Raw genomic sequence first — 12,466 nt, 5'->3', positions numbered from 1 at the left:
GACAGAGGGTGAAAAGAGGTGCTGCAGCACAGGCAGTATGAGAAAAATAAAGAGCTTTTTGAACATTGAAGCATGGAGACATGTCCCAGTAGAGACACAAAATATAAATCTGACAAGCAAAATAGGCCCCCTTAAAACAGACCAATATTAGTTTTGTGGCACTTCTCTAAAGATCAGGAGGGCTGTCCGCTTCAGAGTAGTACCCGGCAGCAGGGAGAGATTTGTGGATGTTAGAAAAAACGTATCCCTCCTCCAAAAATGAAATACATAGCTTTAAGCCACATAGAATTGGCAGTGGCCTGATCGGGATTGGACCACAATCACTCTCTATAACCCCTGCAGCAAATAGGCCAAACAGTTTTTCTTTAATACCTCCTGGTCACGTAAAAATGCTTAGCTATTTCCAAAAGTGTACACAGTTAAACCACCGAATGATAGATGGAAGACACTAACAAACTACAATTAAATTCATCGAGTCACAACACTACATTTTCTTTAAGCTCGTTAGCTTCCTGACTGACACATTGGCCTTTGTGTGGGGAGCTGCTGGCTCTACTTGTGGTACTGCATGCTCTGGATGCTGCCCTTGTCTGTCCTCTGCTCCACGGGGGTGGCTCTTTCTGAATAGCGCTGTCATCCTCGTTGTGGGGAGGAGGTCTTTATGGCATACAGATCCAAAGAGTGGCACCAGGGAGTTTTGTCTGTTCCTCTTCGTTCCTCTGCTGCTGCTTCAATTCCTGCAGCTTTTAAAAGGGTTCTGTCAAGGTGTGTTTTGTGATAACGCTTACACACGCGCAGTAAAAAATCACATTGAAATACCTATTAAACCATCAATATTGTCACTTAAAACAGAAATGACTTAATCCTGACATGTGTGCACAGTAAAAAGTGTGTGGGGGGGGGGGGAACCCACTTGCATACATTACAACCCCTCCATGTGGCTTATATTGAGTGCAGCACAGAAGCCAAATGCCATAGACTCACTCCGGAGTCGAGTATATCTCCTCTGCAGGTTGACATTGATATTGTATCGCTGTGCAAAGGATAAAACAGCATGTATCCGACTTTTGTGGTCATGTGGATCCGGTAAGAGAAGGATTTGTGGCATGAGCTGGGCCCACAGCAAATATTGAACACACACACAGTGCCTGCCAGCTGAGAGTGATCATCAACACCACCCACATAATCACAAGCTGGGTTCTCACAGCCTTTCCTCCGTCTGCAGTTAACTTGAGCTCTGGGATGCCAAGGCAATTTGGCATGGAGGGCTAGAGGCGGAAATAAGTGGAATGTGGTTACAAAGCAATATTATCGGACATTTATTATCCAAGTTTACACATCTTGATTAGCTTTAATGTGATTAAATTGCCCAATTTTTGGCCATGCTAGCAAAGCACAGCCTAATGGATAGCAATGTCTGATCAGTTGGTGCAGATAAAAACATTTTTAAAGGCTCTTGAATGGATTGTTTTTTAATTGGAAGGACATTAATGGTCCCTAGAGGTTGAAGCTTACTATTCCGCTGACTTTTCCTGTCGCGCATTAACCTTAGGATGACCTTTAAAATGTGTAGGTAAAATGTCTTGATAGCGATTGACAGAATTGCCATGAAATTTGATATTCAAGAGCAACACTGGGTGAATGGTATTAAGATGTTTGTATCCCTTGACTTTCAATGTAGTGGCGTCATCTGACGAAAAAAATATTTATCAAAAGAATTGGTTTTGACCAAATAAATTCAGATTGAATTTAATGATCTTCATTGAAGTGCATTTTATAGTTGGGGCTAATCAGAAAATGTTTGCACGCTAATTTACTAATCCAAGAGATTACCCAAGGTGAATATATTATACCTGCTAAATATCAGTATCTAACATTGTCTTCATGAGCGTTTAAGAATGCCTTACGGAGCAGTAAGTGTGGCTATACAAGAAAGAACACAAAAAGTAATGCTTTTAAATTCACTCAAACTTCCTCAGGACACTGCTGTGGGCCAATTAGTACGACCCACAGAATAGACCATTTATTAAAGAGTCCGCCCCAATTTAGTGACTTTGTTTCTGGCCTGTGAAAGACTGATAAAAAGGTCGTTCCATCGCATTATTCATACGGGTCCAGTTAGAGTCCACCTCCTCCAGCGTACTGCCCGATCCTTATCCCAACACCGCAACAGCCTGACATGCTTTTGCTCAGGAGAGCTCTGACAAAGGAAGTGAGAGACTTCCACAAGGAAAAGGCAATTAACAGCTCAATGCCGTAGGGAAGGAGCGATGAAGGCAGGGAGGGAAAGAGGATGTCTGGAGATATAAGGATGAGAGGAGGAAGGTGTGAGCGTGAGCAAAAGCTGCACAATGGTACTGACTCAAAGCAGTGGACATATGGAATCGAGCCACAGTAAAAATATGAGAAACTAAGCACTTTTGATGTAGTTCTTCCGAATGTCCAGAATACAAACATCCCCAGAGGCCTGTTCCCAAAAAGAGAGAAAGTAGTCAAAGACAAACAGATGGATGAAAGACAAGGGAAGAAGGAAACGGAAAATAGCAATAAAGTCAAAGAAAAGGAAAAAGAAACTTGTGTGGGAAAGGATGTGAGGGAGGAGATGACGGTTGGAAATGGACGGGGGATAGTTTCTTATCAGAGTGAGATCTGCCAGTCAGTGCCATCTCACTCGACACATCTGCCAGCACTGATTCCATCTCCCTCGAAGAGATTAAAAGCATTGAAACAAGCAAGCTTCCTATCATCCCTGGCAGACAGAGTAAACTTTCCTCCAAAGTGAAGGAGATGTAGTGATACGGGAGTGAGACACATGCCGGGGACTCTCTTATAGAGTCATCGTTTACCGGCCACTCTGCTGACATTTACTTCCTGAGTGTGTGTGTGTGTGTGTGAGCCGGGGCGGCCAGGTGTTGGTGAGAGGAAACCATTCCTCTCTGACACCACTTGGCTGACTTATCAAACCGCTTCATTCTTTAAATGCAGCCTCTGGCCCGATGCACCACAACAAAACCCCGTGACTAACAGGCGGCGCTTCTTGAAAGTGTGCCGTACTTTTCACACCCCATGCTCTGATGTCTGTATCTACCACTCCTATCTCAAACTCTTATCTCCAGGCATGAATTCAAAAATGTGACAAATTGCAAGAGAAGGGGGCTTGGCACTTCTCTGCTCACATAAGAGATGTAAAGTGAAGGCTATGGTTAATTTTTTTTTGTGGCCAGCCGCAGCCATTACGGTCTAGTATATGAGTCTGGAGTGGGTTGGCTTGATGAATCTGCTGTCTATGGGATATGATGATTCAGCCGCGCCATTACCATGAGTGATTTCAGCTCAAGGCAAGGCTAGCACTTCCGCTTTATGGTCACAGAGACAGAGGGAGCTGCTGATGAGGAAACATAAGTTAGCATGCAAATGGGATGACTTTCAAATCAGAGGCATTTTTTTTAATCAGCTCTTTAGAATTATGGTGCATTGAATGGGTTTGTAAATTGATACTGGGCTGTTGAAGTAAATCACAATGTAAAGAAAAAGGGTAATTATCAAAAGCATGAGTAGAATACTCAAAATTGTACATACTTTTACATGTGTTAAATTCTCTGTTTGGTGCAGGCATGATTTAGTCCAGCCTATGCTTGGAGGTGAAGTTAATGGTCCTCATGATCGATTAAGTCTTTTTATTTCCCCTCACATATCCCATATTTGATGTTTCCCTTGCTCTATACGCCTCATCAATTCAACATATAACTTGGGCATGAAAGAGGGAGAAAAAGAAAAGTGCGAATAAAACAAAGAGAAAAAGGGAAATCTATTTTCCTGCTTGGAGAAATTGAGCTACGGCTTTTCTATTAACAGGAAGGAAAACTTGCCATTTCTTTCCGTGACCCAGACATAATCAACAGTCCGTGCACGGATCAACTCCCATATAGAATGCACTGATCCCTGCATACTTTAACATTTAAACATCTGATACACAATGACCTCCTGACAATCCCCTACTAATCAAGACATGATCAAACAGTACTTGAAGGGATTCACGTCGAGACGACATCGCCTGGAGATGTCCATATGATCAAATGCTAAGACGTGAGCTAACAATCCCAGCACGGTTCAAGAGGCCAGGGCAGTTTTATGTGCGAACGGGAATTGCTCTTACTAATTTATTCCGCTGTGTGAGGTCCAATGTGGGGCCACCGGGCGAGTGAGATGAATGGCAATGACTGCCTGTATGGACTGGCAGATAGGAGCGGGCCCTCACTGCACTACATTAACTTTTAATTATGACTTTCTGTGAGACGCAATTACCCATCTGAGACCAGGCGAAAGCTCCATAACCATATCATGATCCATCTGAAACATCATTTGTAACATTTTCCCGGCCTCTCCCCCAGATTTGTGTGTTTATTTTTCCGCCCTGCTAGTTAAGTGTCGTCGGTGATGGAGGAAGATCCTTTACTTGAGTAAAAGTAGAAATACTATGGTTGTTAAATACTCCATTACACGTAAACTTCGTTATTCCTATAGAAGTACAGAATTATTACTGCCAAAATGTACTTGAAGTATCAAAAGTAAAAGTACTCAAAATGCAGAATGGCTGTATGTACATGTATAGTGTTGTAATGTCAACAGGGATCCAGTTTTTTTTTAAATATTGTGTACATTAGTAGTACATTACATCACAGATTAATATCACATCAGCATGTAAAAAGTAGCTAACGCCTATGAAGGTTAAATTCATGTTGTAAAAGTAAAATATGTGCCTCCGAAATTCAGTGGAGTAGAAGTATGTAGCATTAAATGGAAATACGTTGGTCAGTAACATTCCACCACTGAGCATTGTATACGACTGCAGTCTGTATTTCTTATTAAAACAACATGGACCTTTGTTGTCTCTTGCTTAGCGTCGGTTTTTCTCTCTGTCCCTTGAGGTTTCTCTCCAACACTTCCTTCACCGGGGCCACGGGTCTCATCCAGGTGGATCCTGGCCTCTCCAGGGTCCTCTCCTCGCAGCTGTTCCACGTGTGGAGCCTGAAGAGGGGCGCGCTCGGTCAGCCGGCCTGGGTGACAGTAGGCCATTGGACCCGGGGCAGACTGGAGCTGGAAGGGGGGATTCTGGGACTGGTGGGAGGGTTCGGGAGCAGCCAGGGCCAAGGCCTCGGAGCCGGGGTGAGGGGAGGGGACGGCCAGGGGGACAGTAGCGCTGGGGGTCGCTGGAGGCCGGGAGATTCGGTCGCGGGTCACCGTCTGAGGGTGGTGACGCTGGTGGAACACCCGTTTGTCTTCACGCGGGAGGTGGACGAGGACGGGTTGTGTCCAGCGGGTCAGCTCTGTCTGGACCCCAGAACCAACCGGTCCGACCTTATCCAGAACCTCTTCACCCAGCTGCACAACCCCAACGCCACCATCACAGACTGGGAGGGAGCAGGTGAGTTTTGCTGTGCCATTTATCCTTAAAATACCTTAGTGTTGAAGCAATGCTGAAACCTCCTGTAATACCTGTCCAAACCGTATTTCAACTTGAGGTATGAGGCATCAGTTATCATTTATGAAAACCTTTTCTCTATTTTCTCTAATGTAAACTGTTAGATCTCTGCTTAGATCTCATTGATACATTGCTGTGAAATTCTGTACAACTCCTACTCAAGATTGAAGTGGATTTTTTAAAGAAAAATCAATAAGGGATCATGGCTGGTCAGTCCGGCTCAAAAATATACTAGGTGCAATGTCAAGGCTCAGCTCTACCGCTACAGCTTAATTTCTAGGATTAAAGGCATTTTATAAATAAGTGATGAACACCATCGTGTCAAAGAAATACAAGGTTATATATCTCTGAGTATTGGCAGTGCAAACAGGCAGTCTACGGGATTTTTTACTTTCTTTGACTTCAATCGGCAAATGGAAGTTGGCTAATAAAAGTTGTATTGAGGATGACATAGGAATTCACAAAATGACAGACCTCTGTGCCAAGTTTTAAGAGTAATTGGCAAACTGCTGAATTTTGATTGTCTGAGTTTGCAAAAAAGGTTTGCCAGAAAAATATAAATGGCATAAAGTTTAAATATATATTTATATTTTACAGCCTCTCTATCTTGCCAACTCTTTTTTATTTTGTAATATACGTGGTTCAAAGGTTTTTGTACATTCTGTACATCTTCTCGTAGCCCAGTTTAAGAGTGATTTAGTGTGCTGGTGTAAATAAAAGTGTCTTTCTTTTAAAACAAATTTTACATGAGCGAAAATCAGCAATCAGCAGTAATTCTCAAATACTGTTCTTAAGTACAATTTTAAGGTACTTGTACTTTAACTGAGTATTTTAATTTCATGCAGTTTATAATGTACTCTTCTATATTTGAGAAGACAATATTGTGCTTTTAAATCCACTACATTCATTTGACCACTTGGTTACTTTCAGATTATTGCCTAATACTAAATATATATCATAATAAATAAACATTGACACATAATTATAGGTTATTCAGCATTAGTGTATACATTCATTACAATTAGCTCCACATTTACCAGCGGTGATGAGACTGATAATAATATTATTATAATCCAGTAATTTAATTTCTATTATTCTGAAATGGTACTTTTGGTACTTCAGTATATTTTGATGCCAGTACTTCTTTGCTTTAACTGAATTATGATGTAACTGAGTATTTTTTACAGATTAGTATTCATACTCTACTTAAAATATGAGTACTTCTTCCACCTCTAAATATACACATTACATTATTATCATGTCTTTTCTGTCAGACCTACCGGAGGACCTGAGGAAGTGTTGCTACGGTTACTGCATCGACCTGTTGGAGAAACTGGCTGAGGACATGGGTTTCACCTTTGACCTTTATATTGTGGGAGACGGGAAGTACGGAGCAGTGGGGGGGGCGGGGCGCTGGACGGGGCTGGTCGGGGACCTGCTGGGGGGAACAGCAGACATGGCGGTCAGCTCCTTCTCCATCAACTCAGCCAGGAGCCGAGTCATCGACTTCACCTCGCCCTTCTACTCCACCAGCCTGGGCATTCTGGTACAGTCACTTGAAGTCATAATTACTTTGTTGCATGTTAATGGGGCCCTATCATGCTTTTTGGGATTTCCTTTCCCTACAGTATGTGTGTTATATAGGATTTTGTGCATCTAAATGGTCTGCGAAGGCTAAAATGCCCAAAGTTTATCTCCCACACACTCCCCCCTCCTGCCTGAAACACCTCGATTGGACCCCTTTGTTTACTCCCGTAACATAGTGACATCACCATATCACTATTGAGCTTCTATTGGCTAGGGCTCCAACACATTTTAGGTGATAGGCTAAAGGGCGGGACATCTCTAAGCGGTTGACTAATCACAACAGAGCCAACCAGCTAACCAATGGTTTGCCATCACTTACTGTACGGAGGCTCAGTCACTGGTACACGTTTATTTATAAAGCTATGTTGGGTAAACTCCCGTATTATATCTGCTCTCTGATAACACGGAGAGTTGCAAGCAGCTATTATCTGAGATCGCTTGATGTAGTCTTGTTAGATGTGCCAAGAGCAAAGACTGTCTTAGGTAAGACAGCTTTTATGTGCGCAGCGCCACTTGCTTGGAACAGTCTACAGCTAAAATTGAAACTGAGCAATTTTATTCCTCTGAATGTTTTTAAAGCAAGTGTAAGTGAAATGTTCTTTGAAACTTTGGGTATTTGTAAATGTCGATAAGTATGTAAATGTAGCTTGTAAATATGTTGTATGATATCCTCTATTGTTTTATGTTGTGTTATGTTTCATGTGGAACCTAATTGCTGCAGGTCTCCCTTGAAAAATAGATCTATGGTCTCAAGGGACAATCTGGTTAAATAAAGGTTTGAAATGAAATGAAACCAATCAGAGCAGACTGGGCTCTGGCTTCAGACAAAGTGTGAGAAGAGGTGCTGCAGCACAGGCAGTATGAGAAAAATAAAGAGCTTTTTGAACATCAAAGCATGTAAACACGTCTCAGTCGAGGCACAAAAAACAAAAATACACCTGAAAATCTGCATAATAGGGCCCCTTTAATGATTGTAGAAGACTTAAAACATACTGCATTGTAAGTCAGTGGCAGCGCGGCAGTCTTCTCATTACTTTGATTTGTCAATATATCTCTCTCTCTGGCTGACAATTTCTTTATGATTGGACGATGTGGTCTCTAAGTGCTTAATTTCCCCCTAATGCCCGGCTCACACAGTCTTCTGGGGAGGAACACGGGATCATTAGTTTTGAATAATTAGGTTGTTCCAGTTTCAGTGGACAATTATGAAAGTTCAAAATGAAAGGCACTTTTAAGAGTGTCTAATGAGTCTGAGAGGGATTTTGAGAAGCAGTCTTTGCAGAATCCTCCAACATGCTGCAGTTATTATTTGATGTGTTAACATCTCCCTCTGTGGCTGACAAACTGCAATGCATAATATGATCTGAGAATATGAAATGATGAATAGCCCAAAGTTAAAACAATGTATGCACTTGTTTTTCAAACGTAAGTATGCCTACGAGTGTTTAAGAAGAGTTTACTGACAAGATATTGCCACTGAAGGTTACATTTGTATCCCAATGTAGCACAAAATGCAAAACATGTCACTTTTGAAGTTAAAAAGCTGGTTCTTTTTTCTTTCTGACCCTCCAGGTTCGCAGCCGGGACTCTGCAGCCCCCATCGGAGCCTTCATGTGGCCCCTCCACTGGTCCATGTGGGTGGGTATTTTTGTCACGCTGCACCTCACCGCGCTCTTCCTCACCTTGTACGAGTGGAACAGCCCCTTCGGGATGACGCCACATGGCAGGAACAGGCTGCGAGTCTTCTCCTACTCCTCCGCCCTCAATCTCTGCTACGCCATTCTGTTCGGACGTACCGTCGCCACCAAGGTACAGTAGCTTTCCTTTGTGTGATAAATAGGCATTATGGGAATAGAAACTGCAGGGAAAGGAGTGGAGGGGAGCATTATTATTATTATTATATGAGTACACAAACAGTGAGTGGAAAGAGGAAGTGATAGGGGAAGACGATAGAAATGGCCAGGGAGGGGAAAAGATTGATAGGGGAGGGGTTAAGAAGGTAGGCAGTGATGAAGTGGAGAGGTGCAGGGAGGATAATGCACATACAGAGAGGGAGAGGGGAAAGGGTAAGTGGGCCGACAAAGATTGAAGGAGTTATGGCAGGGATGATGGGGATGGATGAAGGTGGGAAATGTGTGAGCGAGTAGAGGTTAACTCCCCAAGGTAGTCAGACAGAAAGTTGAAAACAAGAAGGCAGGGGGAAGAGGGCCAACGAGAAGAGGAAAGGTGAGAGTGCAAATTGGGAAATGGGCTTCAAAAAGAAAACATTAAGGATGTGGACAGAGAATCGTAAGACAGGGTTGAAAGGGTAAGTGGGCAAGCAGGGAGAAGCTTCAGAATGAGGGCCACATGGAGGTGGGCGGACAGAGGATGATGTAAGGGAGAGGGCATTGGGTTGGCATGATAGAGAGCCAGGCTGAATTCGAGAGAAACGAGAGAGAGAAAGTGATCGACGAAGACAAATGGAACTCGAGTTAGGCAAATCTGTCAATTTAAAAAATGTAGCCAGATGAAAAACGGTGTATTGCCTTTTAAAGATTAAAAAAAAAAGTACTTTCTTACCATTTGTTTAGCATGAATACGTAAGGAGATTAAATGTACTCTTGCGGTAACAGCAATCTTCAGAAACCTGTCATGTTTGACTGATGGTGTCACACAGCCGACCACCACGCCGATGGAAAACTGTCCTCTGCATTCTTTGTTTTATAAACAGCCATATACAGTGCCAACATATCCACCATTATGATAACTTATACTTGCTGTCTGAACGTTCATGCAGCACATTCTGATTAATATCTCAACCATAATTTGCTTAAATTATTCCCGTCTATCCCGGCTCCACTAAGTAAGGATACACACCATTATAAAATGTATTTAATCACACGTTGTCCCTAAAGACGCAGTCCATATGACCTGAAACAGAAGCCAAGTTATTAGGGAGACCTTCCCATAATTGAAAGGTCACAGGTTTGATCCTGGCAAACTGGCAATGTGTCAATTAACAGGTTATGCCTATTAGTAGGAGTGTGACCTATTTGAATGCCCTTGAGCAGCACTCTGAACCTCTTTGTGCTGGGACAGAGCCAAAGAGTCATGTTTATTTAAGAGGGGAGGGCAAGTAAATCATTTGCTAGACTGCTCACAATAACGTATTTCCCAGGAGACACCTGTAGTGTTCAAAGTCAAAGCAAACAAATCAAATGGAAAACTATTTTGGTCTAACAAAAGGCACACAATCAAGAGCGATGAATGGAGTGTTTCTCTTCAAATGTAGCAGTCGTACGCATGTTGTCCAACCACTAGCTTACTTCCTATTGTACCGTCACAGACAAAGGGAAGACAGATATTAAATATATGCAAATTTTGACAGAACAATAGCGAGAAACAAAAAAGTCTGGAGCGTGACTGACTGCATGCACAGAGTATTAACTGGGTGTTTATGGCAGGGCTAATCATGATGAGTGGCAGCAGGTTGCCCAACTCTCACACACCTGTCTACACTCCTACAATTAGACACACAGACACATAAGAGGGAGGGGGGAGGGGCTGTTGGCTAGGTGGAAATAGAGGTAGAAATTGAGGTCGTGACACAAGGCCATGGAGCATATCATTATTTATAATTGATTTATTTGAATAGCTTAAGACTCACAGTATTTGCTCATTGTTTGGAAGCTGGTCCTGGATACTAGGAGAGGCGGATGAAGCAGAAACCTTGAATTGTGTTAGCAGAAATAGTTCTATTTGCTAAACACTTGAGGTAGTGTTGGTCCTTGATATTTGGTCTCTTTAAACGTTAAGATAAAACACTTAAACTGTGTGGAAATATGAATACATACTGTATGTAAGCTAAGCTGCAAAACCTGATTTAGCAAGAATGGATTAACAGTCTGATCTTAGCTTTAGTCTCAATATTTTAAGGAGCAGTGTGTAGGATTTAGTGACCTCGCGTCACCCGTCCCTTTCCAAGCTTGTCAGAAAAATATGTTGGCATTTGGGTAACATAAAAGCCTTTTTTAGAGCCAATGTTTGGTGTGTCCATTCTGGGCTACACTGCTCTGCAACATAGCTCTGTGAAAACCTGCTGCCTATGTAGATATGAAGGGCGAATTATATTCTAAAAGAACACAATGACTATATTCACATTTTCCAATGAAGCCCCCCAATAATCCTACATACTGGTCCTTTAAGGATGATATCATGTACAGAATATAGTCAGCAAGTAAGAGCCCTTTCAAACTAATCTGGGGTTGTTGATTCAGCATGCATAATTAAAAATTACAAGCCCTAAATTAGAAGCCTGTTTTTGTCTAGCCTGATCAAGTACTGTAGCGCAAAAAAAAAAAAGGAATCTTCAATTTCCCTTGGTACAACAATGTCACTGAAGACGTTTAGCATATCGTGAATGCCATCCTCCCTTTCTCGCCTTTCAAATCACCGACTAATTACACAAAAAGTTGAAAACATACCCAACACCCTCGTGATAATGGGTTACAACCTTGTTTGTATAATTAATGTCTCATTAATTCCGTACCTTTGAAACACTAGAAATTCATCTCTTTTCCTCAGTTAAGTGGATTTTAATTGGTGGAATAAATAAATGATCACACTGTTCAGGTAGATCCTTTCCCCCAGGCAGGCAATTTCATGGAAAGATATTTCTGATGTGCCTCAAAGACAGTCACACTTGCATTAGCTCCGGTTTTGATTAACTTGATAACTCTTATTTGGGTTCAATTTTGAGGGGAACTCGGGGGGTTCTCCATTTATAAAGGCATCTTTTCCCACACAGTTGTATTTGTAACCAATTGAACCTCTCTTATCTCAGCTTTCTACATGTTGTTTCCTGTCTGTCTGTTTCATTTTTGTCTTGGCATTTTGACATGTTCTGTGTTACACCTTGGTATTTTTAGATTAATTTGTCATCAAGATCTGCTATACTTCTCTTCTCTGATCTGTGAAATGATTATAATAATTTGTTAAAAACCGAATCACCTAGTTTCGGCTCATCATTACCATCACTTCAGTCACATGCTTTTATCCCATGGCAATGCTGATGATGAGGTTAAATGTTGTATAATGTTTTTATTTCATTTCATTTCAAACCTTTATTTAGACAGATTGGTCCCTTGAGATCATCGATCTCATTTACAAGGGAGACCTGCATCATTTAGTTCCACATGAAAAATAAAAACAACATACAAACAAACAACAGAGCTATAATTGTTATGCTCTGAGGTTTGTATTTTGTTTTTGTCTTTGCTTTTGTTTGCATTGTAACGCCCTTTGAGGCATTTCTTGTGATTTTGGGTTATAATACATTTTGATTTGAACACAAACACAAGATTCTCTCTTGGTATGCTTCTCCCCTCTGCAGACTCCTAAGTGCTGGACGGGGCG

At 41.9% G+C, this 12,466-nt stretch overlaps 1 protein-coding gene across 1 annotated transcript in view; it reads left to right on the top strand.

Moving 5' to 3' along the window:
- Positions 1 to 12,466, top strand: part of grin3ba (glutamate receptor, ionotropic, N-methyl-D-aspartate 3Ba) — a gene marked incomplete at its 3' end in the record, with an annotated part of 63,295 nt that overhangs the window by 44,155 nt on the left and 6,674 nt on the right. The window contains exons 3-7 of the mRNA XM_010774682.1: positions 4,929 to 5,129; positions 5,217 to 5,403; positions 6,759 to 7,028; positions 8,642 to 8,878; positions 12,444 to 12,466. The exon at positions 12,444 to 12,466 is cut by the window's right edge and continues 2 nt beyond it. Of these exons, the coding sequence (XP_010772984.1) occupies positions 4,929 to 5,129; positions 5,217 to 5,403; positions 6,759 to 7,028; positions 8,642 to 8,878; positions 12,444 to 12,466 (918 nt within the window). The remainder of the gene's footprint in view (positions 1 to 4,928; positions 5,130 to 5,216; positions 5,404 to 6,758; positions 7,029 to 8,641; positions 8,879 to 12,443) is intronic.

Source organism: Notothenia coriiceps, unplaced genomic scaffold (genome assembly GCF_000735185.1).
Source record: "Notothenia coriiceps isolate Sejong01 unplaced genomic scaffold, NC01 NC01_scaffold00014382, whole genome shotgun sequence".
NCBI lineage: Eukaryota > Metazoa > Chordata > Actinopteri > Perciformes > Nototheniidae > Notothenia > Notothenia coriiceps.
Note: the sequence above shows the minus strand (reverse complement) of the source record. Positions and strands in the feature narration are given on the sequence as shown.